General features: G+C 48.0%; 2 protein-coding genes across 2 annotated transcripts in view; one reads left to right on the top strand and one right to left on the bottom strand.

The window, feature by feature from the left end:
- Nucleotides 1-25934, top strand: part of DNAJC17 (DnaJ heat shock protein family (Hsp40) member C17) — a 36652-nt gene that overhangs the window by 6007 nt on the left and 4711 nt on the right. Inside the window, exons 2-10 of the mRNA XM_037502229.2 lie at nucleotides 17128-17197; nucleotides 17505-17563; nucleotides 17780-17867; nucleotides 19802-19887; nucleotides 20141-20237; nucleotides 20790-20833; nucleotides 21274-21351; nucleotides 21906-21986; nucleotides 22485-22595. Coding sequence (XP_037358126.1) covers nucleotides 17128-17197; nucleotides 17505-17563; nucleotides 17780-17867; nucleotides 19802-19887; nucleotides 20141-20237; nucleotides 20790-20833; nucleotides 21274-21351; nucleotides 21906-21986; nucleotides 22485-22595 — 714 coding nt within the window. The remainder of the gene's footprint in view (nucleotides 1-17127; nucleotides 17198-17504; nucleotides 17564-17779; nucleotides 17868-19801; nucleotides 19888-20140; nucleotides 20238-20789; nucleotides 20834-21273; nucleotides 21352-21905; nucleotides 21987-22484; nucleotides 22596-25934) is intronic.
- On the bottom strand, nucleotides 24349-25757 carry CUNH15orf62 (chromosome unknown C15orf62 homolog). The gene has a single exon (XM_037502230.2). It carries the CDS (start codon nucleotides 25372-25374, stop codon nucleotides 24847-24849), a length of 528 nt encoding a protein of 175 aa, XP_037358127.1. The 5' UTR covers nucleotides 25375-25757; the 3' UTR covers nucleotides 24349-24846.

The raw sequence follows: 25934 nt of genomic DNA, 5'->3' as shown, positions 1-25934 counted from the left end.
GACCAGTTATATTCCCACCAGCAGTGTAGAGGTTTCCTTTATCTCCATATCCTTTCCAGCATTTACTGTTTCTGGTTTTTTTTAATATGGGTCATTTTTACTGGGGTGAGGTATTATCTCACTGTGGTTTTGATTTGCATTTCCCTGATAACTGTTGGTGTTGAACATTTTTTCATATGCCTATTGGCCATTTGCATTTCTGTTTCCTTTTAGTTCTTTTGCCAATTCTTTGACTGATTTGTTTGCTTTGTTTTTTGGGTTTTGTTTTTGTTTTTTTTTTTTTTGTAAGTTCTTTGTAGATCTTTGATACCAGTCCCTTATCTGTTGTATGGTGTGCAAATATTTTTCTCCCATTTAGTAGGATGTCTCTTTGTTTTGGTTATTGTCTCCTTTGCTGTACAGAAGCTTTTTAGTTTGATAAAGGAACTCAAACATTTGTATGAATTCATGTTCATACTAGCATTAGTCATAATAGTTGAAAGGTTGGAGCAACCCACATGAGCAGTAACAGATGACTGGATAAACAAAATGTATGTGCATACAGTAGAAATTATTCAACCTTAAAGAGGCAGGGAGGGTCTTCCTGTGGCGCAGGGGTTAAAGTCTCAGTGCTATCAAGCTATCACCAGCCACTGTGGCATGAGTTTGATCCCTGGCCAGGGAGCAACCCACATGGCGCAGCAGACCTTTCCTGTCTCGCCTATTGCTCCCCTCAGTAGATCTGCCTGTTCTGCTCCCCACTGTGTCTCTGGTGAATCCTCTCACCCCAACCCGCACCTCTGGCCTACACCCCAGTTCTTGTATGCATAAGTAAGTAAAAAAGTCTTTTTTTAAAAAGTCAGGGAATTTTGACACATGCTTCAACATGGATGAAAATTGAAGACATGGTGCTAAGTGAAATAAGCCAGTCACATTGTACGAATCTTCTAATATGAGGATCTTAGAGTAGTCAAATTTGTAGACAGAAAGTAAAATGGCCATTATCAGGGGTTAGTGAATGGGAGAGGCACCAGGAGTTAGTGTTAAATTGGTACAGAGTTTCAATTGGGGAATGTGAAAAAAAATTTCAGACACTGATGGTGATGGTTGTACAATAATGTGGATGTACTTAGTGCCACAGAACTATACACTTAGTGTGGTTAAATTTTGTTATATACATTGCTTGTTATATATATTTTACCACGATAAAGACAACCAAACCAAACCTAAGCGAAACAAAGGATGTGTGACAAAGACCATAAGTTGCCCCCTTAAATTTTTTTCTAAATGTCCCTTTATGGAAAAAGTTTGCCTACGCCTGGCTAGATTCAGGGACAAATCCAACTCCACTTTTTTATATGTGAAGTAACCTCTTCTAGCATTAGTCATAATAGTGTTTTTTTCTCTTACCACGAGAAGCCTGGGAGGTCCAGAAGTGGGCTAAACACCACCGTCCTAGGAGAGTGATCCTTTAGGGAGTCAGCAATTCCTGTTAGTGCCTAAACTTTTTTTTTAAGATTGATTTATTTATGCATATAAGAACTGGGGTACAGGCAGGAGGTGTGGAGGGTGAGAGGATTCACCAGAGACAGAGTAGGGAGTAGAACAGGCAGATTGACTGAAATACACTGCTGTGGGGAGCAGTGGGCGAGTCAGGAGAGGTCTGCTGCGCCCTGTGGGTCACCTCCCTGGTGGGCAGGGGGATCGAATTCATGTTGCAGTGGCTGCGGATCGCTTCATAGTGCTGCGTCCTAACCCCTTGTGCCACCAGGGAGGCCCCAAGATAAACATTTTTGTTCCCCATCCAGACCTAGATGATACAGGCAGGACAAATTGCTGTTTTCTTTTAGGAAAACCTGGAGTTGAGGACCTGGGTTTGGTGTGGATGTGATCATGGGGAGAAGAAATTGGCCTGGGGATTTAGTCCCCTGCCAGAATCTGAAGTGGTGAGCCCCAGATTCCTCACCCAGCAGGCAGAGTAAGCCTTTGCTGCAAACCAAACTCCTCATGTTGTCTTAGCATGAACCCCAGAGGCCTTCCCTTGTCTATGAGGCCTCTCATTGCCTCTCTTGCACATTCCCTACCATTCGTCTCCTGCTCACTGTGCTCCAGACACATCAGCCTTCCTGTGATTCTTTTTAATGGTAGTAAAATATACATAAACATAAAATTTATCTTTTAACCTATTTTGAGTGTCCAGTTCGGTGACATTAAGTATTTACATATTAATTCCATTAATATTAACTCTCCATTCCCTTCTCCCCTCGCCCCCAAGTAACAACCAGTCTGCTTTTTCCCTCTATGAATGTGACTATGTTGTGTACCTCATGTAGGTAAATATACAAATAGCTATAATTTGTGTGTATGTGTGTGTGTGTTTGCTTTATTTCAGTTAACAAAGTTTTTGAGATTCATCCATGCTGTTGCTTGTATTGGAATTTACTTTCTTTTTAAGACTGAATAACAGTCCATTGTGTATATACCACTTTTTAAAATCTGTTCACCTTTTGATGGACATGTGAATTGTCCATCACCTTTCGGCTACTGTGAACATAGTGCTACTATGAACATAGCTATGCAAATATCCTGAGTTCCTGCGTTTGTCTTTTGGGTTTATACCCAGAAGTGAAACTGCTGGTTCCTAAGTTTAATGTTCTAAGGCTGAACCATACTACCTTCCAAGAACAGCTGCACCACTGCACATTCCCAGCAGCAGTGCAGAAGGGTTCCACATCCTCCCCAGCACATGTTATTTTCTGTTTTCTGGAGAATAACCATCCTAAGGAGTGTGAAATGGGCATCCAGTGGTATTTTTCCAAACTCACTGAACACACTCCAGCTTCCTGGCCTTTATGCATGCTAATCCTGCTTAGAACATTCTTCTCCTGGCAGTGGTATATCTCACTCCCACACCTTATTCAACTTTCCATTCATGTGTCAATTCCTCAGAGAGGCTTTCTCTGACCACCTATTGAAATTATCTTACCCCCCCTCTTCTTTTCCTCTGCTATGTACTTTTAAGTACTACATCTCACTACTATGCATTTTGTTACATTTGCATTTGCCTATCATTGATGGCTCTCCCATTAGAGTGTAAAAAAATTCAAGCAGGAAAAGACTTCCTCTGCTTTGTTTATTGTTGTGTCTCTAGCACCTAGAACAATGCCTTACCCCTGAGAGGTGCTGGAGAAATCTTTGTTGAATGATTGCATGAATACACTTTTATTTTCTTAGGTGGTATTACTTTGTGACAAATCAGAATTAGTAGGCCAAAAGTGGTTATGCTTGAAACATTTTCAGAATTGCCTTTCAGAAAGGTGCTACCAATTTTTTTTTGCTTTATTTTATTTAAATTTTATTTTTATATTCCCCATACAATTACAACCCCTTCAAGATTTTTTTTAAAGATTTATTTATTTATTTATACAAGCACTGAGTACAGTGAGAAACACAGGAGGGTGAGAGAATTCACCAGAGCCAGAGCAGGGAACAGAACAGGCAGACTCATGAAATACACTGCTGAGGGGAGCAGCGGGCGCGGCAGGAGAGGTTTGCGCGCCATGTGGGATCCTAGCCGGTGGCCAGGGATAGAACCAGTGCTGCAGAGGCTGCGGGCAGCTTTGCAGCCCAGCGCTCAACCGCTGTGCCACTGGGGAGGCCCAGGTGCTACCAATTTAGACTCCTACTGGGTGGCTTGGAGGTGGCCACTTGTCTGCTTGCAGCCCTGGCCCTGACTCTGGAGAGCAGAGTATACCCAGTGTTGTGCTCAGACACACAGTAGGCCTTTGTTCGGTCAAACTTTACAGTGCTTCCCATTGCTCTTTGGTTTCCTTTCCCTTCCCCTTGTGCATTTAGAGAAAGCTAGACACATATCCCACAAACATTATTTGATTCCACAAGTTTTTATTAAGTGTCTTTTGTGTGTCAGCCTCAGAGTCTGATGCTAGGAACACAGATGTGCGAAGTGGATTCTGCATGGTTGCCTCATGTTATCTGTTCCAGCTTCTCAATCTCTTATGCCTGTGGCCCATCATTTTGAAATGTGGAGGCTAATGTTGATAATTCTCCTAGAAGCTGAGTTTTTTCCTAAGTAGATGATGGTATCCTGGAGACTGTAACTTGGTACAGAAAATAACAGTTTTTATAATTAATCTTAACAAGTAAAGCCAAGAATGGTGGCTTATTACATCTACTGTGTGTTGAGAACAGTAGTACTGAGAATATTGAGCAGTGTTGGGTGGTGTAAATGTGCCTTTAAATCGTCTTTGTATTTATAAGCAGTTAACGAAGTGGACTTTGGAGTTAGACTGCCTGGATACTCACCTAGTTCATACCTCTCTGTACCTTAACTTCCTTGCCTGCAAAATGGGAGTGACAGTATTACATGAGGCTCCTTGACAGAGTCGTGTGAGGTGTGCCTGACAGAGAATCTGTATTCACCACTAGCTGTTCTTGCTGTTATCTTTGTCCTTTCCCCTTCCTTACACTGTGAGTGTCAAATACACATCTCCACACCCTCTACCCCTCACCCCTTCTCACTTATTCCAGACCTGACAGACCAGTACTCATCACCTCATGCCACACCAGTGTTTCTCACAGCTCTCAGGGTAGAAAGAGCTAGAACAAAGTTGAGGCTTACCACAGTTCACTTCAAATCTACAAATGAAGAGAGTTTGTCACCGTGTACAAGGCATAGTTTGGACATGATGGGACTTTAGAACTGAATAAGACATCACTTCTACTTTCTGAACAGCTCACACAGTTTGGTAAATAATGAGTACTGAAGTAGAATGAAAGAGGTTCAATAAATGTGTATAAAGAAGTGGTGTAGGGGGCCTCCCTGGTGGCGCAAGGGGTTAAGCACAGCACTGTGAAGCTATCCGCAGCCTCTGCAGCATGAGTTTGATTCCTGGCCAGCCAGGGAGAAACCCACATGGCGCACCAGACCTCTCCTGTCTCTCCTGCTGCTCCCCTCAGCAGTGTACTTCGGTCAGTCTGCCTGTTCTGTTCCCCACTCTGTCTCTGGTGAATCCTCTCACCCCCCACACCTCTGGCCTCTACCCCAATTCTTGTATGCATAAATAAATAAATCTTTTTTAAAAAAAAAGTGGTGTGGGAATAAAGAGAAAGATATAATTCATATGTTGGCAGGATCAGGGAAGATCCTGAGAAAGTGTTTTTGTGCAAGACCTCGAGGAGAGAAAAGACTGTATTGCAGCAGGGTTAGAAGAGATCTTTGTGGTCATTTACTCTCTTTATTTTATAGATGGGAGGATGGAGGTTCGGAGAGGTTGTGGAGTTTGCCTGAGACCACTTAGTGATTGAGCTCCAGGCCCAGATTGGAGCCCCAGTTAAATATTCTTTCTATTTCTTTGCAGCTCATACTTGACTTTTTCCCTGTCTGTAGTAGCCTCATTTTTCATTTGAAGCCTTTTGAAGGGTATATATCTTGGCAGGTATTCCTTGGTGACGCCAGGACCTTGAAAAGGCATTTTAACCCAATCTCTGAAGACTCAAATTTTAAGTCTGTTTACAATGAAACTACTATGGAAACTTAATATTGACATTTTCAGGGAGGGAGGCTATATTTTATTGCTGTTTTTAACTGTTGCTTTAAGGAAAAGGCTATTTTACCTTTATGCATGAGAATACCTTTATTTAAACTACATAAATAGAATGTGACACACTGGCATTGTTTCTTACAGATTTAAGAAGAGTAAGTTTGTGTTTTGTTTTGTTTTTTAAGATTTATTTATGCATACAAGGGCTCAGGTGTAGGCCAGAGTTGTGGGGGGTAGTGGTGGTGAAAGGATTCACCAGAGACTGAGTGGGGAGCAGAACAGGTGGATTTACTGGATATACACTGCTGAGGGGAGCAGCAAGCCAGACAGGAGAGGTCTGCTGCGCCATGTGGGTCAGCTCCCTTCCTGGGGATCGAACTCGTGCTGCAATGGCTGCCGGTAGTTTCATAATGTGGAGACTTAACCCCTTGCGCCACCAGGGAGGCCCAAGAAGGGTAAGTTTGTTTTTTTTTTTTTAAAGATTTATTTTATTTATATAAGAACTGGGGTACAGGCCAGATGTGTGGGAGGGTGAGAGGGTTCACCAGAGACAAAGCGGGGAACAGAACAGGCAGACTAACCAAAGACACTGCTGAGGGGAGCTGCGGGCGAGATAGGAGAGGCCTGCTCGCCATGTGGGTTGCTCCGAGGCCAGCGGGGATTGAACTGGCGCTGCAGAGGCTGCAGACAGCTTCATAGTGCTGCGCTCAACCACCTGCACCACCAGGGAGGCCCAAGAAGGGTAAGTTTTTGAGGACAGACAAGGACTTGAAGAAATGGCATGAGTATGAAGGTGTAGAAGTAAAAGTGCCTGGTGCGGCAAAGCCTGGGGCACTGCATAGGGTTTGTTGAGGATGTGGCAGGAGGTGAATCTGAAAAATGTGACTTGGGCCTCTGAGTCCTGGGGTGTTAGTATTTGATTCTGTGGGGATCTGGGGACCATTTCTGGATTTGCGGTGTGCGTGATTCAGCCCATTGTCTCCAACAGGAGTGAGCCTTTTCCAGAGGCTCTTAGCTCTGGGCCAGGCACTAAGGACTCAAGGTTGGACATGGAGCCTGGTTTCATTTGACAACAGTGGGTTTGCTCACCCCAGGCCTGACCGGACCTGGATAGGACCAGGAGCTAGGTTTCCAAGTCTGCTCAGTATCTCTGATGGTTAACACTCCTGGTTTGGTTGTCTGGCTGAAACTCTGGAGTTTTGAAGTCACTTGGTTGCCTGTTAAATCAAAAGGCATGATTCATTTGTGTTTATAAGCTGTAAGCTATTCATTAGCATTCAAGATAATACCTCACATTTATATGACACCAAAGTGCTTTCACATAAATTATCTCATTTGATGTGATCTTCAAAACAAGCCTGTGAGGTAGGCTAGGACTATTAACTCCAGTTTATAGATGAGAAGACGAAGACGAAAAGAGTTTCATTGATTTGCCCAGCATAAGATGGCTAGTAAATGGAGAGCACCTGCCCAAACCTGAATTTTCTACTCTTTCAGAGCTATTTCTGTGACCACACATCTGAAGGAATTAGGGCAGCAAGAGATGGGTCAGTGGGCCTGAGAGAGCCTCGAGGCTCCATCCATGACACAAATGGAGATTTGACTGGGTAAAGCTACCCGCCCTGGATGAACCCCAGAGGTGTTAAGTGGATCTGGACAGTTTGAGGAAGTCTGTTAAAATTTGTGTGAAAGCTACTGCAGTGCAGTTTCCATTTCAGCTAAGACAATATTAAAAATATTCTCCATCTTGGGGCCTCCCCAGTGGCGCAGCGGTTGAGCGCTGGGTTGCGAAGCTGCCCGCAGCCTCTGCAGTGCCAGTTCGATCCCCAGCTGCTCCCCGGCCACCGGGCGAGGGTCCCGCATGGCGCACAGACCTCTCCTGCCGCCCGCTGCTCCCCCCAGCAGTGTACTTCGGTCCTTCCGCCTGCTCTGCTCCCCGCTCTGGCTCTGGTGAATTCTCTCACCCTCCCGTGCTTCTGACTGTGCCCAGTGCTTGTATAAATAAATAAATCCTTAAAAAAAAAAATTCTTCGTCTGCATAGGTGCTTTCCCTGTTTTTGCTGTTCCTTCTATTATTATTTGTTATTAAATTGACTTCTTTTTACAAATATAAATTTGTTTATAAAGGAAACCAGTGCATTTAAAGGAAAAAAAAGAAATGAATGAGATGGAATTACGATGCCCCAGAAAGTTCTGTACCCTGGGAAACGGCAGAGACCATGTAGAAAAAGTGGCTTTAGGGCCTCTTTGGTGGTGCAAGGGGTTAAGACACAACCTGTGAAGCTATCCTCAGCCTCTGCAGCACGAGTTCTATCCCCTGACTGGCCAGGGAGCTACCCACATGGCGCGGCAGACCTCTCCTGACTTGCCCGCTGCTCCCCTCAGCAGTGCACTTGGGTCAATCAGCCTATTCTGTTCCCCACTCTGTCTCTGGCGAATCTTCTCATCCCCCACACCTCTGGTCTGTACCCCAGTTCTTGTATGCATAAATAAATAAATTTTTTAAAAGAAAGAAAGGAAGGGAGGGAAGGAAGGAAGGAAGGAAGGAAGAAAGGAAGAAAAGGTGGCTTTGGGGCCCAGACCCAGGTCTCTAGGGCTTGAGTGCGACAGCAGGTAATGGGGAGCAGTGAGGGACAGTCAGACCCAGAGTATCTGAAAGCTGTGAGGGGAATCCAGAACTGCGAGATGAAGGTGGGCAAGGGTTTTGGAGTCTGATATAGTTTAGGGTCAAGGTAGGAGGGAGAGGCTGGGCCTGAGAGAAGGGGACATGTGAAGAGGAGGAAGGCCGGGAGTGGCTCCCGGTGAGTAGCTGGTTTGGGGAATTGGGCTGAGAAGGAGGCCCGTAACTGGAGTGCTAGGCAGGTTAAAGGCGGGGAAGGACCCAGAGGTGAGAGCCCGGTGGAACTAAAGAGTGGCCTTAGGGGTGGGATGACGACCCAGATCCAGAGGGAGCATGGCGGCCAACATTTGGGGAGAAGCGGGTCAACCCTGTGCAGGTTCCTAGTTGGTTCAGGCTACATAGGCTGCTGCCCTGAGTCTGGACCATGGGCCAAGGTTAACAGCCGGAGAGAGATGTCAGTGTGAAGTCTGGTGCCCCCAGAATTGCTGGGTACCACCAGCAAGCCCACATTTGGGGAGTATTGTACAGAAGGCACTGGTGTGGGCATGGCTGGCACCTACTTGAGCTGGCCTTGGGAGTAGTCCAGGCCTTTAGGGATTTCTCTGTAGAGCTGTTGCAGTGTGAGCCCCAGACTAGAAGGAAAGAAAGTCACCAACCTGTCAAGCAGGGGGTACTTCCAGGACTGTGATCTACTTCCTACCTGCAACCGCAGGCAGTCACATCAGTTTTGGTGTCCAGTTAGTGCATAGATGGGGAGATGTCTGCCTCCCCCAGGCTTGGGAGAAATTACTTTACTGGGCTGTGATTACCTTTCCCATTCCTGGAACTGGACCTGGTAATGGACTTTTAGGTGATTCACTGGGATGGTTTGTGCACTCAGCACCTGTTGACATCGAGTGCCTTCGTGTCCTCCGTATCTGAGTCTGACCTGTGAGTCTGGCCTTTGATAACTGGGCCTAATTACTTGTACCACTTACTTCCTGGCTCCAAGTTTTATTATAAGAAAGGACAGCAGCCTTTTAAAAAATAATGATCTCTTCTTTGTAGGGCACCTTTCTTTTAAGTTAATGATGGCTATTTTATATTTATTGGGCCCCTTAGTGCCTTGTTTTCTTCAGTGAGTCAGGAGTTCATTCCCTTAAGAGGTGAAACTGGAGGTAGGTAGACTGTCAGAGCCCCTGCTGTAAGCCTGGCACAAAGCCCAGTGGAACTGGCGGGAGACACAGCTCCCAGCCCCCGCCACTGCAGGGTTGCTGCAAGTGGCAGAACCAGTTCTGGAGCTGCAGGGAAGGGGCTGTGTGGCTGCTAATTCATGATTCATTCTCCCCCCCTGTGATGTGGGCTCTGGGGGGGGGGGGATAGTATTTAGTTCCCACTGGTTGTCTTGACAGTCTGTTACAGTGATTTCTTTATTTTTCCAGACTTGTTTTCTCATGGGGAGGTTTAGCAGGTAGAAGGGGATATTGTGAAGTAGTAGTAAGGTCTCCGAAGGTCAGCAGAGCACCCACTCCTAGTGCTCCTGAGTGGAGCTGAAATCATTGATGTTAGTCTCTCATGGACATAGGCTTTCCCATTGTGTTTTGGTTGAAAACGAGTGAATGTTTGCCCCTTTGGTTCAATAGGTATTTGTTGTGTGCCTACTAAGTGCCAGGTGCTGTTCATTGGGCTGCTTCATGAAGTGTGCTCCCTTGTGTAAAGGGAATCCTCATCCTTTTTTATACTTCATTTAGTATAGTCTCATTTGAGGAACAGTTATACCCAACTTAGCTGTTTTCCCGACCACACCAGAATAGAAACAGCAGGTAAGCACTTCCAGGTGCAGTGTAGTAAAGGCTGTCTAGGGAAGAGATAGAGGAACTATAAAAAAGAGTAGAATTTAGGATAACCACCACCTGCAGAAGCACAGGTAAAGCCTCTCTTTTTGCTCTCGATATCCCTGACTTTCTTATACTTTTCAGTAGTTTGTGTTCTGGTTGATGAACCAATACAAATTAAATGCAAGTGGTGTCCTAGGATGGAGAAGGGGATTGAGTAGGCAGCAACATTTTAGAAAGATGTCAGGAGAAAGGCCCCACTTCTGCAGACTGGAGTTTCAAGTCCTCATGGAGTTCATGGTCATGTGAGATCTTTGTTGTTCTGGGGCTGGGTCTTGGAGACAACTGGGTCCTCTAAAAACCCATAGTCTGGACAGGGGGCAGTGGGTGCTAAGTCCCTCAAACTCTCACCTCGTTTTTGCTTGTGAAGTATCAGGAAATGTGGGCCTTCCTGGTGGTGCAGGGGTTAAAGTCTCAGAGCTAATAAGTTATGGGCAGCCACTGTAGCATGAGTTGTTTGATCCAGGCCAGGGAGCTAACCCACAGCAGACGTTTCCAGTCTTGCCTGCTGCTCCTCTCAGCAGAGTATTTTCTTTAAAAAAAAGAAAAAAGAAAGAAAGAGAGATTTATTTTTATTTATTTATGCATACAAGAACTGGGGTTTAGGCCAAAGGTGTGGGGGTATGTGAGAGGATTCACCAGAGACAGAGTGGGGAACAGAACAGGCGGATTGACTGAAATACACTGCTGCAGTGGGTGCGGATAGCTTCATAGTGCTGAGACTTAACCCCTTGTGCCACCAGGGAGGCCCCTAAAAATAAATCTTTTCAAAAAAAAAGTATCAGGAAACGCAAATGCGTGTTTCCTGGTCCAAGGGGACTTAAGGGAACTTGTAGGTAAAGACGGAAAGCTGCAAGTGTTAAGAGAATCCAGTCTCCTTTGGCAACTTCCTGTGCTTGCTTCTACCCTGTCTAAGTGCTCCCAGCAGCTGTAGACTCTGAAACAGGAGAGCAGCCACCTCTGGTGCCTGGGATTACATGATCCTGTCCCGTTTACATGTAGGGTCCCTCTATTTCTTCTTCTAAAAGTCTCTCTTCCTCCGCAGCTTTATCATAGTTAAGAATAATATTGTTGCATCGTTTTACCACAAATCCATCCCTTGAGCTACCAATAAGGTAGGATTATTTCATAATAAACAATATTGACACTGGAAGCTTTTATAAAATCCTCCTTTAGGAGAGTTGTGTTTACATGATGAGAAATTCTTCAGGCAGCAGTCATACCAGGAAGGCTGGGCAAAGCTGGGAATCCAGTTTGTAAAACAAAACACCAAACTCCAGGCCAACTAGTTCAAGGTCAAAACTGGCCTTCCAGGCCAAAACCCAGGAATGGGCCCGCCCAGGGCAGGCTCAGCCGCTGAAGATAGTAATAACTAGTTCATCAGGACAGATGCACTTGGCTGGATTTTGGTTCATGACCACTCTGCAAGATCTCAGGCTACCTGTGCTCTTTATTCTTTGAGAGTATTTCAGAGACCCCAGGGGCAAAGCAGGATTGAATTTTAGACTGCTCCCCAACAGACTTGAAGCCAGTTCTGTCTACCTCAAGAGTTCAGATTGGACTGACCTAGGCCCAGTGCGGACCTTCATCCATCCCCAGAATTCTGTCAGGTTGGCCTCATACTGGGCTGGTGTTACAGTTTACCTCATTCCCAGGAGCAAATAAGTGGGAGATTTGGAATTTTTAAGTGCTAACTTTTGTTTGGTACTCTACCTGTGTTAATTTATTTAATCCTCACAATAGCCCTCTGTATAGGGGATACTTCCCTTACTCTGTAATTAAAGAACCTAAGATCACATGAGATTCAGTAATTTGTCCAAGATCATGTATTGTTGAAGTTTGAAAATACATCTATTTGACTCTAGAAACTTCCTTCTTTCAGGGAACTATGCTGCCTCCTAGCTTAGAATAGCAGAAAAAAGCTAAACATTCCATATTTTTATTGAAATATAGTTGATAATATAACATTAGTTTTAGGTATACAACATAATGATTGGATATATGTATATATTGTGAAATGATCACTGTAGTATTGTTAGGGGAAAATGATGTCCTGAGTTAATCCCATACAGGCTTAATGGACTCCACCCCCACTCCAGACTAAAGCCATCAAGACATTGGGAAAGACAAATCCCATTACCACCAAAGGGAGGGTGGCTGGGACCTGAGGGTGGAGTTGGGCAGCCAGGTTGGATATAAAAAACCAAACACGTGGGCCTTGGGGTCTCTCTGGCTCGCGATTGCTCGCCTCCTGGCTTCACCGCTCCTGGCTGGCGGCCAACTCTGAGAGCACCATTTTGGGATTCCTGATCGGCGGATTGGGTAGGACTCATTTAAAACTTTGTCTCCCACTTTTCTCCCAGAGCTGTACATTTCCTCATTTCCCCTTCCCTTGTAAATAAACCTTTTATTAACCTTTCACGTGTGCCTGCAGTACAGCATTGATAAGTCCTTTTAAGCGCACGGGTGAGGACCCACAGTCAGGCACCCTGTTTTGTATCGGGGTTGCTCTACAACAGTAGGTCTACTAAACATCAATCATCACATACAATTACTAACTTTTTTTCTTTTTTTTCTTTTTTAAAGATTTATTTATTTGTGCATACAAGAGTTGGGGTACAGGCCAGAGGTGTGGGGGGGGGGGGTGAGAGGTTTCACCAGAGACAGTGGAGAGCAGAACAGGCAGATTGACTGAAATACACTGCTGAGGGGAGCAGCAGGCGAGTCAGGAGAGGTCTGCTGCGCCATGTGGGTCACCTCCCTGGCAGGCAGGGGTATCGAACTCGTGCTGCAGAGGCTGCAGACAACTTCACAGTGCTGTGCTTAACCCCTTCCGCCACCAGGGAGGCCCGGTATTGCTTTAAATCTGTAGAATGCTTTGGGTAGTGTGGACATTTTAGCTGTTAATTCTTCCAATCCATGATAATGGACTGTGTTTCCATATAGTTGTATCTTTACTTTCTTTTAGCAGTGTCTTAAAGTTTTCATGTATAAGACTACCTCTTGGTGAAATTAATTCCTAGGGCCTCCCTGGTGGTGCAAGGGGTTAAGAACAGTACTATGAAGCTGTCTGCAGCCTTTGCAGCACAAGTTTGATCCCCAGTTGGCCAGGGAGAAACCCACATGGTGAGGCAGACCTTTCCTGTCTGGCACGCTGCTCCCCTCAGCAGTGTATTTCATCAGTCTGCCTGTTCTGTTCCCCACTCTGTCTCTGGTGAATCTTCTCACCCCCTGCACCTCTGGCCTGTACCCCAGTTCTTGTATGCATAAATAAATCTTTTTAAAAAAATTCCTAGGTTATTTTTTATACAATTATAAATTGAATTTTTTAAAAGATTTATTTATTTGTGCATACAAGAACTGGTGTGTAGGCCAGAGGTGTGGGGAGGTGAGAGGATTCACCAGGAACAGAGTGGGGAGCAGAACAGGCAGATGTACTGAAATAAACTGCTGAGGGGAGCAGTGAGTGAGACAGGAGAGGTCTGCTGCACCATGTGGGTCACTCCCTGGCTGGGGATCAAACTCATGTTGCAGTGGCTGGCGATAGCTTGATAGCACTGTGTCTTCAACCCCTGCACCATCAGCGAGGTCCTGGAATTATTTTCTTTATTTTTCTGATAGTTCATTATTAATGTAAAAAACACAACTGATTTTTGTATGTTGATTTTGTATCCTGCAATTGTACTGAACTTCTTTATTCTAACCGTTTTTTGATGGAGTCTTTATGGCTTTCTATATATCAACTGCAAATAGTTTACTTCTTACTTTCCAAGTTATATGCCTTTTATTTCTTTTCCTTAACTATTACCCTTTTTTTTTTTTTTAAAGATTTACTTATTTATGCATACAAGAACTGGGCTACAGGCCATAGGTGTAGGGGGTGAGAGGATTCATCAGAGACAGAGTGGGGAGCAGAACAGGCAGATGTACTGAAATACACTGCTGAGGGGAGCACCGGGCGAGTCAGGAGAGGTCTGCTGCGCCATGTGGGTAGCTCCCTGCCTGGGGATCGAACTCCTGCTGCAGTGGCTGCGGATTGCTTCATAGGTTGCATCTTAACCCCTTGCACAGGGAGGTCCTATGCTTTATTTTTAAATTTTAGTAAAAATTTAAAGACCACTACCATACATTGGACCCCCTGCACCCATTCTCACATCCATCTTCTTCACCTCTGGTGACCTGAGTTCAGTTATCAGTGTCACATTAGTTTATTTTTATTTTGCTTTGTCAGTTTATCCACATTGTTTCCTTATAGTCCTCATGTATGTGAAATCACTTAATATTTGTCTTTATATTTGGCTAACTTTGCTTCACTAATCCCCCAAGATCCTTTTATTTTGCTGCAAAGGGCAACATTTCATCTTTCTTCATAGCTGAATAGTATTTCATTATATATATATATATATATATATATATATACACACACACACATCTTTTTTTTTTAATAATAAATTTTATTTTTATATTCCCCATACAATTGCAGCCCCCCCATTCTGACCCCAATCTCTCCCCTCCCACCCCCGCCCCCTTAAAAGTGTCTCTGGTTCGTAGTTTTTTGTTGATTTTGATTTTCACTTTCTTATAGTTATTCGTTTTCCTGGTCCCTTATTTAAGTTTTCTAGATTCCTGCTATGAGTGAGACCATCCAGTATTTTTCTTTTTCTTTTTGCCTTATTTCGCTGAGCATGATCCCTTCCAGTGCCGTCCATGTTGCTGCAAATTGCATGTGTTTATCTTTTTTGAATGCTGAGTAATATTCCATGGTGTATATGGACCACATCTTCTTGATCCAGTCATCTATTTTTGGGCATTTGGGTTGTTTCCAAAGCTTAGCTATTGTAAACAGTGCTGCTATAAACATAGGGGTGCAGGTGTTCTTTGGAATTGATGTTTCTGTGTCCTTTGGGTAAATACCTAGGAGTGGAATTGCTGGATCCTATGGAAGCTCTATGTTTAGTAGGTCCAGAAATCTCCACACAGCTCTCCACAGTGGTTGGACCAGTTTGCACTCCCACCAACAGTGCAGAAGAGTTCCTTTTTCTCCACACCCTCGCCAACATTTGTTGTTGCTAGTTTTTTTAATATGTGCCATTCTCACTGGTGTAAGATGGTATATACACATCTTCTTTATCTACTCATCTGATCAGTGGGCACTTGGTTGCTTTCATATCTTAGTTTAAATAAACTGCAGTAAACATTGTGGAACATATAATTTTTTGAATTGTTTGTTTCATACCCAGAAGTGGGATTACTGGATTTTCCTATTTTCAGTGTTTTTTTTTTTTTTTTTAAATTAATTAATTAATTTATTTATACAAGCACTGGGTACAGTCAGAAGTGCGGGAGGGTGAGAGAATTCACCAGAGCCAGAGCAGGGAACAGAACAGGCAGACTGACGAAATACACTGCTGAGGGGAGCAGCGGGTGGCAGGAGAGGTCTGCGCGCCATGTGGGACCCTCACCCCGTGGCCGGGGATCGAACCGGCGCTGCAGAGGCTGCGGGCAGCTTCACAGCCCAGCGCTCAACTAACTGCTGCAGCACCAAGGGAGGCCCTATGATGTATTTTTTTTAATGGTGAAAACAGAAGTAGATTTTGTTGTTAATTTTTAATGGCGAAAACTTAGGCTGGGGTGGGAAGGTGAGCTAGTAGGCCAGGTGAGCATAGGTGCGTAACTGGGAAGGTGGGAGGTCCCCTTGGGTACATCTATACCTCCCTTGTAGAGGCCTGTTCCTGGCTGGAGTGCCTCCTGCCCAGCCTCAAGAACCAGATGGGCCTGCGTGTCCTGGCTGGTGAATGTGTGAGGCCGGCCTTGGCCAGCAGGTGGCAGCACTCCCCAGAGGTCCTGGACTTGGTAGCTGCCACTCTCCCTGGCCTCGGAGGTGTGGAGTCAGGCACCTGCCCAAAGCCCTCCGCTGGCAGTGCAGGCTGCTTGCCTCTGAGGGTCCGTATTTGGCATACTGTGGCCCAAAGTATTTATTGGTTTCCTCTGAGAAGCCAGGAAAGCCAGTTGGTGTAGCTGCTCATGCAGTTTCCGCGTCCCAGGGCTCTCCTCCCAGGAGGGCTGAACGGAAGGACAGGGCGGGGCCTCAGGAGTCAGCCGGCAATTCTGGAATTTTGTGCTTCCTCTTCCCTTAAAACAAATTTGTGGGAAGTTAAAAGGTCTTGGTAGCTGTTTGTTTATGTTTACAAATAAAGAAAGAGTACTTTGTCTCTCTTTGATATAGAGAAATTCAAAGATAAAAACTAAAGTGGACCTTCACAGCCACACTAAGGTTACCCCTGTTGACAACAGAAAATGATAATAAAATAATTAAGACTTGTTTAATGTTTGAAAATTTGAACTACAGAAAGGTCTGACATGAGAAGTAAGTGTTCTCTTCTGTCCACCTTAAGTCTCTCTTCAAAGGAAACCACTAATAAATTTCTTGCTTGCTTTGAGGAAGAAAAAAGAAAACAAAGACTACACACGCACGGATATCTCCAATTTATATTTTGCTTATTTGTTTATTTTAAATAAAAAACTGACCACGTGATATATCTGTCCTCAGGCTTTCTTTTTTCACACACAAAGCCTTGAAGGCCTTCCTAGTGAGCACATACAGCCCTCTGTCCCGCATGCTTTTTTAAAATGGCATGGAGATTTTGGTTGGTTCCAGTTGGGGGCCAAACATAAACAGTGTTGCAGTGGGCTCCCCTGTATATTTATTTTGCCATATTTCTACTGGTCCAGATTCCTAAGGGTGGGTAACGGGAAAGTACATTTTAAATTTGATGGCTAATTTTCCTCCAGAAAGGTTGCCCCAGTTTACATGCCTACCAAGAGTACACGACAGGCCCTGTTCACAGGTGACGGAAGAGAACCTTGCCGCTTTCAGGAGCCTTTTGAAGTGGTAGTTTGGGCCCCTGGCGGGGACAGAGACCAACACCCTTCTGGACCATTAGCCCCTCCACTGCAAATCTCCTTGGTTGTTGTCAGGTGCTCTCTCATTGTAAGAGCACTCCTGGATTTCCCTTATCATTTTACCTTTAGCGAGGTATTCCTGTCTGCCCAAGGTGAGAGAATGAATAACCGTGTCTTCTGACTCTTCCAGGTGAAGAAGGCGTATAGACAGAAGGCCCTCTCCTGTCACCCAGACAAAAACCCAGATAATCCCAGAGCAGGTGAGACTCTAGGCCTGGGAAGAAGGAGCCCTGCTCACTGGACACAGTTGCCTGATCTCAGCTCCCTGTGAGTGCTGTAAGAGCTGACGCACACAGCCTGGCCCAGTACAGGCCCAGAGCAGCACCTCACGTGTTAGGGGTGGCTGATCAGTTGTTGATGTGTTTACCTTCCTTGCTGCTCTGTCATCTATAGATGTTGGCTTTTCTGCCAACCTATGGCTTTTTTGAAGCATTTTTAAAGGGAGTATACCATCACCAAGCCTAACTTTACGTTTGTCTTCTTTTTTCTTTTGATCCTTATGTTTAGCTGAACTCTTCCACCAGCTTTCTCAGGCCTTGGAGGTACTGACGGATGCTGCAGCCAGGGTAAGCACATCCTCCTCTGTCTCAACTGTCCCTCATGGTTAGAGATCTCAGTTATCTGTCCTTGGCCATGTGGCCCAGTCCCGCTAACCCAGGCTGGAGGCTTGGTCACCAGGCTGCCTGGCGAGGGCTTTGAAGGTGGGCAGTGTAGCTGGGAGAGGACTGCACTCTGTGCCTGTTCTCTGGCTGACTGCTGCTGGTGTTCCTCCCGCTCAACAGGCCGCGTATGACAAGGTCAGAAAGGCCAAGAAGCAAGCAGCAGAGAGGACGCAGAAACTTGATGAAAAAAGGAAGAAAGTGAAACTTGGTAGGTGACATCATGGTGCTTGGTGGCCTGAGGTTTCCCTGGGCCATTTTTATGGGCTTTTCTTCATGACGCTTTAGTTCTAGCAATTTAAAGCCTATGGCCCTGGCTCTAGGCATTTTTCTGCTACCAGGGGACAGGTCCGAAGGACACTCTTAAGAATAACAGCAGTGACTAGATTTACTGTTACTTAAGCATTGTGACAAATGTTTTTTATTGCCCCCTTTTAGCAGTGTAGCTGTCTAAGGAAGTGGGTATTACTAAATTCATTTTTATAGACAAAGAAGCACCAGAAGAACAAGAACTTGCTGGAGCTGGGATTTTAATCCCTGCTGTATGAGTGAAGTCAGTTTTCTTTTTCACCACATCATCCTGGGTCTTTTTATTCCTCCCATCCTCATTTCTGCCCAGAGCTTGTACTCTCAGAAAGACCCACAGAAGCATCCAAGAGGTCCAGTCATTCTTTCCTTTTTTAAACAGCTTTTTTTTTTCTTAAAGATTTATTTATTTATGCATACAAGAGCTGGGATACAGGCCAGAGATGCCGGGATCCACCAGATGAGAGGATCCACCAGAGACAGAGTGGGGAGCAGAACAGGCAGACTGACTGAAATACACTGCTGAGGGGAGTAGCGGGTGAGACAGGAGAGGTCTGCTTTGCCCTCTGGGTTGCTCCCTGGCCGGTTGGGGATCGAACTTGTGCTGCAGAGGCTGCGAATTGCTTCATAGTGAGGTGCTTAACCCCTTGTACCACCAGGGTGGCCCTTAAACAGCTTTTTTGAGGTATACTTTGTGTATTATAATCTCTACCCATTTCAAGTATATAATTCTATGATTGTTTTTAAATTTACCAAATGGGGCAAATGTGACTACAAATAAATTACAAAACATTTTTTTTATCACCCAGTTAGATTGGTCTAGGCATACTTGATTTTTTTTTTTAAAGGTTTATTTTATTTATTTATGCATACAAGAGCTGGGGTACAGGCCAGAGTGGCTGGGGGCAGGGGCAGTGAGAGGATTCACCAGAGACAGAGTGGGGAGCAGAACAGGATCATTGACTGGAAAAATACTGCTGAGGGGAGCAGCAGGTGACACAGGGGAGGTCTGCTGCTCCATGTGGTTTAGCTCCCTGGCTGGGGATCGAACTCATGCTGTATTGGTTGCTGATAGCTTCATAGTATTAAGACGTAAATTAACCCCTTGCCCTACCAGGGAGGCGCCAGGCATTCTTGATTTTTACTCCCTTCTTTTTTGATATCCATATATTTAATATGTGTACATGTCATCGTAGTACATGCACTTGCACTTATCAAAAAAATACATGGAGAAAGATTCTGGGCAGGTACAGTACCCAGAAAGGAAGGAAAGATTCCCAGGCCCAAGAGCCCAGCTTGTCACAGTCCTAGCCTGGCATGGGACACAGCAGGTTTCCTTTGAAAGGCAAGAAGGACTCCAGGATCTGGGGTGCTGTCCTCGCACAGCATCTGCCTCCATAACCAGGTCCACAGTGAGGCTGGGTAAATGTGAACTAAGGGGGAGGTGAAGGAGGCAGTAGGAACTTGAGCTCAGTTGTGGCAAAAAATCAAAGCCAAGGCCAGGTTGTAGGTCAGGCTGTGGTGCCAAACTACAGGAACAGAGGCCAGCAGCTCCACCCACTGGCATCCCTGACACATAGCCCTGGGCTGCTGATACATGTACCCACCCACACCCTGTTCATGATCAGAGAGAACCAGCTTAGTCAGCATGAGCAGTTTTAATTCTTCCAGACCCCTGGCCCTTCAGTTGGAGTCTATACTTCCTCTGTGCAATGACTTTCTCAATGAAAATAACTTGGGACCAGAGGGACTTTGGGGCGGCAGCCAGAGCTGAGGTGGGCTGAGGCCATGTAGAAATTGCATAGACCAGCCATTGGGTCATTCAACCCTTGTGCCTAGACCTGGAGGCGCGGGAGCGGCAGGCCCAGGCCCATGGCAGTGAGGAAGAAGAGGATGGCCGGAACACCAGGACATTAGAGCAAGAGGTGAGCATCCAGGCCTGCTGACTTGACGCCATCTGCAGGAGGAGGGCCTGGAGGAGGGGAGACCTAGGTGGCTGTCATGACTGGGGAGGGCATGCCCTTTCCACCTCCTTCTGTGGGGTCTGGGTAATGTGTCCCACCCACAGGTTGCTGAGCCCTAGCTTGCAGGTGGAACCTCCCAGGGACCTTTACAAGGTGAGCCAACCTGGAATTGGATCTGCACAGAATTGTCACCTCCCCAACCCCCGCTCTGCAGATCGAACGCCTGCGAGAAGAGGGGTCCCGGCAACTGCAGGAACAGCAGAGGCTGATTCAGGAGCAGATACGCCAAGAACGGGAACAGAGGCTGAGAGGTGAGATCCAGCCCCTACCCTGCCTACCCCCATGCCTCCCCCTCTGAGGCAGCTCTAGGTTGCCCAGAATGGTCACACTGGCATCTCAGTAGAATCACTGTGGAGGCTTCTACCTGTCACAACTCTGGGCCATCTGTCACTTCTTCCTACCGGTTCTCTGGAGCCTCTTTGCTTTTCACACCACCTGAGAGCTCTTGGCCCTATTTGACTTAGTCTGAGGCAGAGCTGGCCCTCTTTTGGAGCAAATCACCAGAGAGAAAGGCTCTGGGATACTGTGTGGTCACTGCCTACTATCCTAGAAGTTATTCAGAGCTCTTTGTTGGCAGTGTGACTGTGGCCTTTAGCAGTAGCTGGGCACAGCACCCCTGGGGAGGCAGCTCCTCAGGACACAGTGGGATTGTTCCTACTTCCCCACCAGGCTCCTTAGCAGGACAGGCCAGATAAGGCCCTTGGTCAGGAGTGACCTTTACTAGGTCCCACTGGCCCCGGGCTTTGCCTCTTTGGGAGAGCCTCCTACATACTCTACCTTGCTGATTTCCCCAAATTTTCTAGGAAAGACAGAAAATCCTGAAGGCAAAGGAACCCCCAAGCTAAAGGTGAGCCTTGCAGGATCCATGGGCCACCTAATAGCACCATCAGCAAGAATAGATGCTTCTGGTGGCTCAAGGAGTCTCGGCAGGGATGCTGGATCTCTGGGGAACCAGCACCACTGCCCACGTCCTTCCATTCTCCCGCTGCCCGGGATCAGGATGGCCTCTCCAAGCCTGCCATGAAAGGCTGCTCTTAACCCTGGTGGTTGCAGGGCAGCGCTCCCAGAAGCCCTCAAACAAGAGCCGCTTATAGGACTGGAAGCATGGCTGTGGGTGAGCGGGCTGCCTGCCTGTCCTTTTCAAGGGGAAAACATTTTTAGTGGGTGCTTGCTAGATTACAGGTGCCTTGAAGACTGGGAGGGTGTCGGACTGCAAAGCTGAGGTGTGGGGTCTGGAACTGTTCAGGCAGAGGTTGGTGTTCAGTGACGCTCACTCTGTCTCCTCAGCTAAAATGGAAATGCAAGAAGGAAGATGAGTCAAAAGGTGGCTACTCCAGAGATGTCCTCCTGCGACTTTTTCAAAAGGTGTGCCCACCAACTTCCCTCCTTCCCATCATTTCAGTCCTTGTCTCAGCCTAAACCCTCCGCTCTCTATGCCTAAACCTCCCTTAATTTCTCCATCTGCTTGTTTATCCTGGTCTCCCAGACCCCAGGGCAGCCTAGTGATTTCTCCTCAGCCTATGGCCCTCCTCTCACTGGTGTGGCCATGTGCCCCTCCAGCCTCAGTCGCCTGCCATCCTTAGAAGCGAAGGGTATCGCTGAGTGTGTGGGGAGAGAGGAGGTGGCCTCTGGCCCCAAAGCCCCTCCCCCTTCCCTGCCTTCCATCTCGAGCAGCTGTGAGGCTTCTGCCGGTCTGAGTCCCCAGTCCTTTGCCCATCTCTTCATTGCTGTCCTCCTGCACTCCTGGGGAAAAGGCCTTTCTTTTGCATCTTTGGCCCCTCTTTGGGAACTTAACAACACGAAGTTATCTCTCAGCTGAAAGTGCCCCAGCAGCCCTCAGGACAGCCCAGGTTTCTCTGCGTGAGCTGAGTCATGCTGCAGACTGAGCCATGCTTACCGGGCCCCTCTTGTCCCCACAGTACGGAGAGGTGCTCAACCTGGTGTTTTCTAGTAAGAAGGCAGGCACCGCTGTGGTGGAGTTCGCCACTGTCAAGGCTGCGGTGAGTGTTGCGTGAAGCTTTGGGGGCAGGGACCCAGTTCTGTGGGCCCTCTGATCTCAGGTGTCCACACTCCCAGGGACCTCAGGCTGGCTCAGAGCAAGGTTCCCCAGAGCCCCACTCCCCCCAGCCCTGGTGGTGGAGGCACAGCAAGTGAAGGGATGGTGCAGGAGAATGCTCTGGGGGCAAGAAGAGCACAGAACCAACTTGTTTCCTGCTGGCTGCCTAGCTCCATGCCCTCCCCACTTCCCCTGGCAGCCAGCACGCCTCCAAGTTGGGGTTGCACTGTCTTCCTGCCCTTCAAATCCCCTCATTCATGCCCACCCACCCCCCGCACCCTTGCCTGTGCAGAGGGTCAGAGCTTCAGCACACTGCCATGTGAAGGTTGCTCGGTTCTCTTGGAATCTGTGAGCACTGCTCTGCGTCTTTCTGTGGGCATTGAGAGAAACAATTCATGGCTAATTGGAGGGCTGGGTCGGGACTGGATGCTGCTTTTGGCAGGAGCTGGCTGTTCAGAATGAAGTAGGCCTGGTGGACAACCCTTTGAAGATTTCCTGGTTGGAGGGACAGCCCCAGGGTACAGTGGGCCCCAGCCACCCAGGCCAGTCGCAGGTAAGGAGCGAGGCCTCCCCAGCTGGGCCTGCTCGGGCTTTCTGGGCCATGTCCCTTTCGGGCTCTTCTCAGCACCTTTTTCTTCCAGATCCCTTCAGTGGGGGGGTGGAGTGAGCCTGGCAGGCCCGCCCCCGGGCAGGGCTGTGATTGCATGCTGACCCCCTGCTCCTGCCTGCCAGAGGGCCCACCCTACGCAGACATCTTAGACCTTACATTTTGTCCATGTCCCTGTCTCCTACTGGGGTTTTCGTCATCCTTCAAGGGACTTTCCGGGCCCGCAGGTTGCTCCTTGTAGAGTGAAGCATTAGGCATTTAGATGACCCAGTGCTGGGGGCAAGGGCAGAGGATGAGGGCAGCTGCTTCCTTCCTCAAGTCCAGATTTCCAGGTGTGTCTGTGGCTGGCCCAAGAGGGGCCTAATGCCAAGAGGCGTTATCTCCTCCTTTGAAGTAACACTGCTCCCCCGCTGAGCCTAGGGTACAGCCAGGCCTGACTTGTGGCGAAACCCAGACGTCTGGCTGACCTGTGCTCCTTGCTGGCTTAGTCGTCACACCTGTCCCCACTGTAGTGGGACAAAGAACTTTGGGCCAAGAGCTCTCACTTCTCTGAAATGGCCTGTCTGGGAGCCTCAGGCTGATGAATTCACAGCCCCTTGTGGGTCAGAAGGGCTTTGCTCTCATTGCCTTGGTCATGCCGCCTCACTCCGTGCCCCTCACCTGCCCATGAGACCCAGAAACTCTGGGAGTGTGCCCCAGGCTCTGGACAGAGGGAAAAAAGGAAGTGGTCTGAGCCCAATTTGGAACCCTTGTGTGGAGACCTCAATCTCCCACAGTCAAGCCCCAGCTTTTTACAGCCCAGAAAACACTCTGTAGGCTGTGTTATAAAGAACTTTATTCATGAGCGCCTGCATCTAGAGGGAGGCACATCTGCACAAGAGGAGGGACGTGGGAGGCCACAAGGTTTGGGCTGCGGAGGCAGTGTGCATGGAAGCGTCCCTTTTCCACGCTGCCACACTTGGAAGAGCCTAGGGTGTCAGAACCCCGTGGCCTTGCCAACTTGCTCCCATGTCAAGTCTTCTGGCCAGGTCACAGGGAGGGGGCAAGAGCACATCTTGTGGCCTTGACACAGCGGCCTCAGCCCTGGCTCGCAGCCCCACAGTCAGAGGGTCCAGGCAAGGCAGAGTTCCCAGTCCTGGTGGAGGCTTCTGAGGACCTGCTGTGCTTCTTCATGGAGTTACCTGTCCTCTCGCTCTGCCAGTGCTCTCTCGTTCGGGGGGCGGGGGGGGGGTGGGCAGAGACAAGGTAAATCTGCCAGCTTCTGCTGCATTTTCCAAGGACTCCCATCACTAATCAGTCTGGGAATTCCCTGATTTGTAATCTGTGTCTGTGCCTGTGGTTGGCATTCCCGGGGGCACCTTCCTTGGGAAGCTTGTATAGGCTAGTGTCCCCTTTTCTGCTAGTGATTTGTTTGCTCTCTTTCCTGAGTCATATGCTACCTCTGCCTGCCTTGCCCCGCCTACTCTGCCAGCCCCTCCCTCCTCTCCCAGGCCTCCCATGTGCTTCTGCCTTGTCCCACCCATGCCATCGGGCTTCAGTCTGTGATCTAGGCCCATGCTGGCCAGTGGAACTTCCTCCAGTATGTTAACATTCATCTGCACAGTCCATTGTGGTAGCTGTTAGTCATGAGTGGCTGCTGAACATTTTAAATCAACTCTTGCAATTGAGGAACTGAATTTTTAACTGTACTTAATTTAAATTTAAATCAGCCACATTTAAGTTCTGGCTACTCTATTGGACAAGGTCAAAACTTGTCCCTCTCCCCTCAGGTCTCCCCGCCTTCCTCTTCTGCCTGAGTTAAGCCTCTTTTGCCTGGACCTGCCTGTAACCTCTCCCTGTTGACGGTGGCTTCAGAGGGAGCTGGTGCAGGGCACTGACTGTTCTGCCTGCTCTGTGTGTTGTCCACTTTCTGCCACACCCTTGCACCGCCACTCCGCTCTGCTGGTCTAGTGGTTGCAGGCGCCTCCCTTTTCCAGCCTAGCCAGCTGCCTTCAGGGCTCCTGCCAGCAAGTGTCCTGATCATGACATCTCCAGCTTTCCTTTGTGGTCCCTCCAAACTGGGGTGACTTGGAGAACAGTTCAGGACCCTGGATTCCTATCCCTATCTTTTTCTTAGTCCATGACTGTATCCTGCTCCCCTGGGTACCCTGGCTTCTGACTCTTCCAGTCTCCCCACCTCTGCCCATCCTCACCCCATTCAGAAGATGGGCTCACTGGGAAATTGCTCCCTCAGTATCTGCAGAACCTCCTCAAGAAGTGAAATTCCCAGGTCCACTTTGAAGGAGAAGAAGGGATCACTGAGGTCCGGAGCAGGTGTCTTCTGGAAGCAGGGAGTGTCCGAAAGGTCCTCCTCAGAGTACTGGTTGAGGGCGCCAGCCAGGGAGAAGGCAGAGGGCAGGGTAACCGAGTAGGCAGCGGTGTAGGTGGATGGCGGCTCTAGGATATTGGGGCAACTGGAGCTTTCCCGGTAGAGGCGTGGAGGCTTGGGTGGGGCCAGCAGGGTGGCCCGGGGATGCTCATCCCCCCACAGTGGCAGGCGCCGGCCATCAGGCCTCCCTCGCAGCTCCCGGATGACCTCTCGGTTGCTGTACTCCTCGTGGTCGCCACCAGCTGTGCTGGCCTGACTGAGCACGCTGCCCTGTCGCCGGAGTCGCCCCGGCCGCCCCAGGCTCAGCCGCTTGAAGAAGGAGGCATTGCGGAAGGAGCCTTTCCGCCAGGTCTCCATGGGACCCAGGGGAGCCCACAGACCAACCTGGTACCTCAGAATCTGGTTCAGGAGCAGATGGTGACCATTGGTCCCTGCTGTACAGTGAGTGGCAGGAATCAGGGAGACAGCCTAGCAGGCTAGAAGCACCGGCCGCCAGCCTTCTGCTCAGCACAGCCCCTAAGCCAGCGTCGTGTATGGCGAGATGAGATACCAGGAAGAAGTGATTTTGTCCCAGAGAGCAGAGTTGGAAGTTTCCCAAAGGGACAGGAGTGCCCCGGTTACTTGATAGGCCAGTGGGAAAATCCCCGAGAGGAGTCAGCAGCACTTACTGGAGCCCGGGTGAGGCTGAAGCTCCGGCTGAGCCCAAGCTGCAGTGATGTCAGAGATGGGTCTCCTCGCCCTCTGCTGCTTCCCCAGTGCCGGCTCCTCAGGGGCCCGAGCTCACCCTCTGTCCCTGGCCTCAGCGCTCACACTGGCCCGGCAGAGTCACAGCCCTGCCTCTCTGCCGCGGCTCCCTGACTGATTAGTGGCTTGACTGTTTGCGCCAGTGTGTGGCGTGGAGTTTGTGTTGTTGTTTT

Source organism: Talpa occidentalis, unplaced genomic scaffold, assembly GCF_014898055.3.
Source record: "Talpa occidentalis isolate TD23 unplaced genomic scaffold, MPIMG_talOcc4v2.1 talOcc4.11, whole genome shotgun sequence".
Classification (NCBI taxonomy): domain Eukaryota; kingdom Metazoa; phylum Chordata; class Mammalia; order Eulipotyphla; family Talpidae; genus Talpa; species Talpa occidentalis.
This window is presented reverse-complemented; position numbering and strand designations above follow the sequence as displayed.

Bases quoted from the DNA above. Each gene is read 5' to 3' on its own strand.
- CUNH15orf62 (XM_037502230.2), bottom strand. From the start codon at position 25,374: ATGGAGACCTGGCGGAAAGGCTCCTTCCGCAATGCCTCCTTCTTCAAG.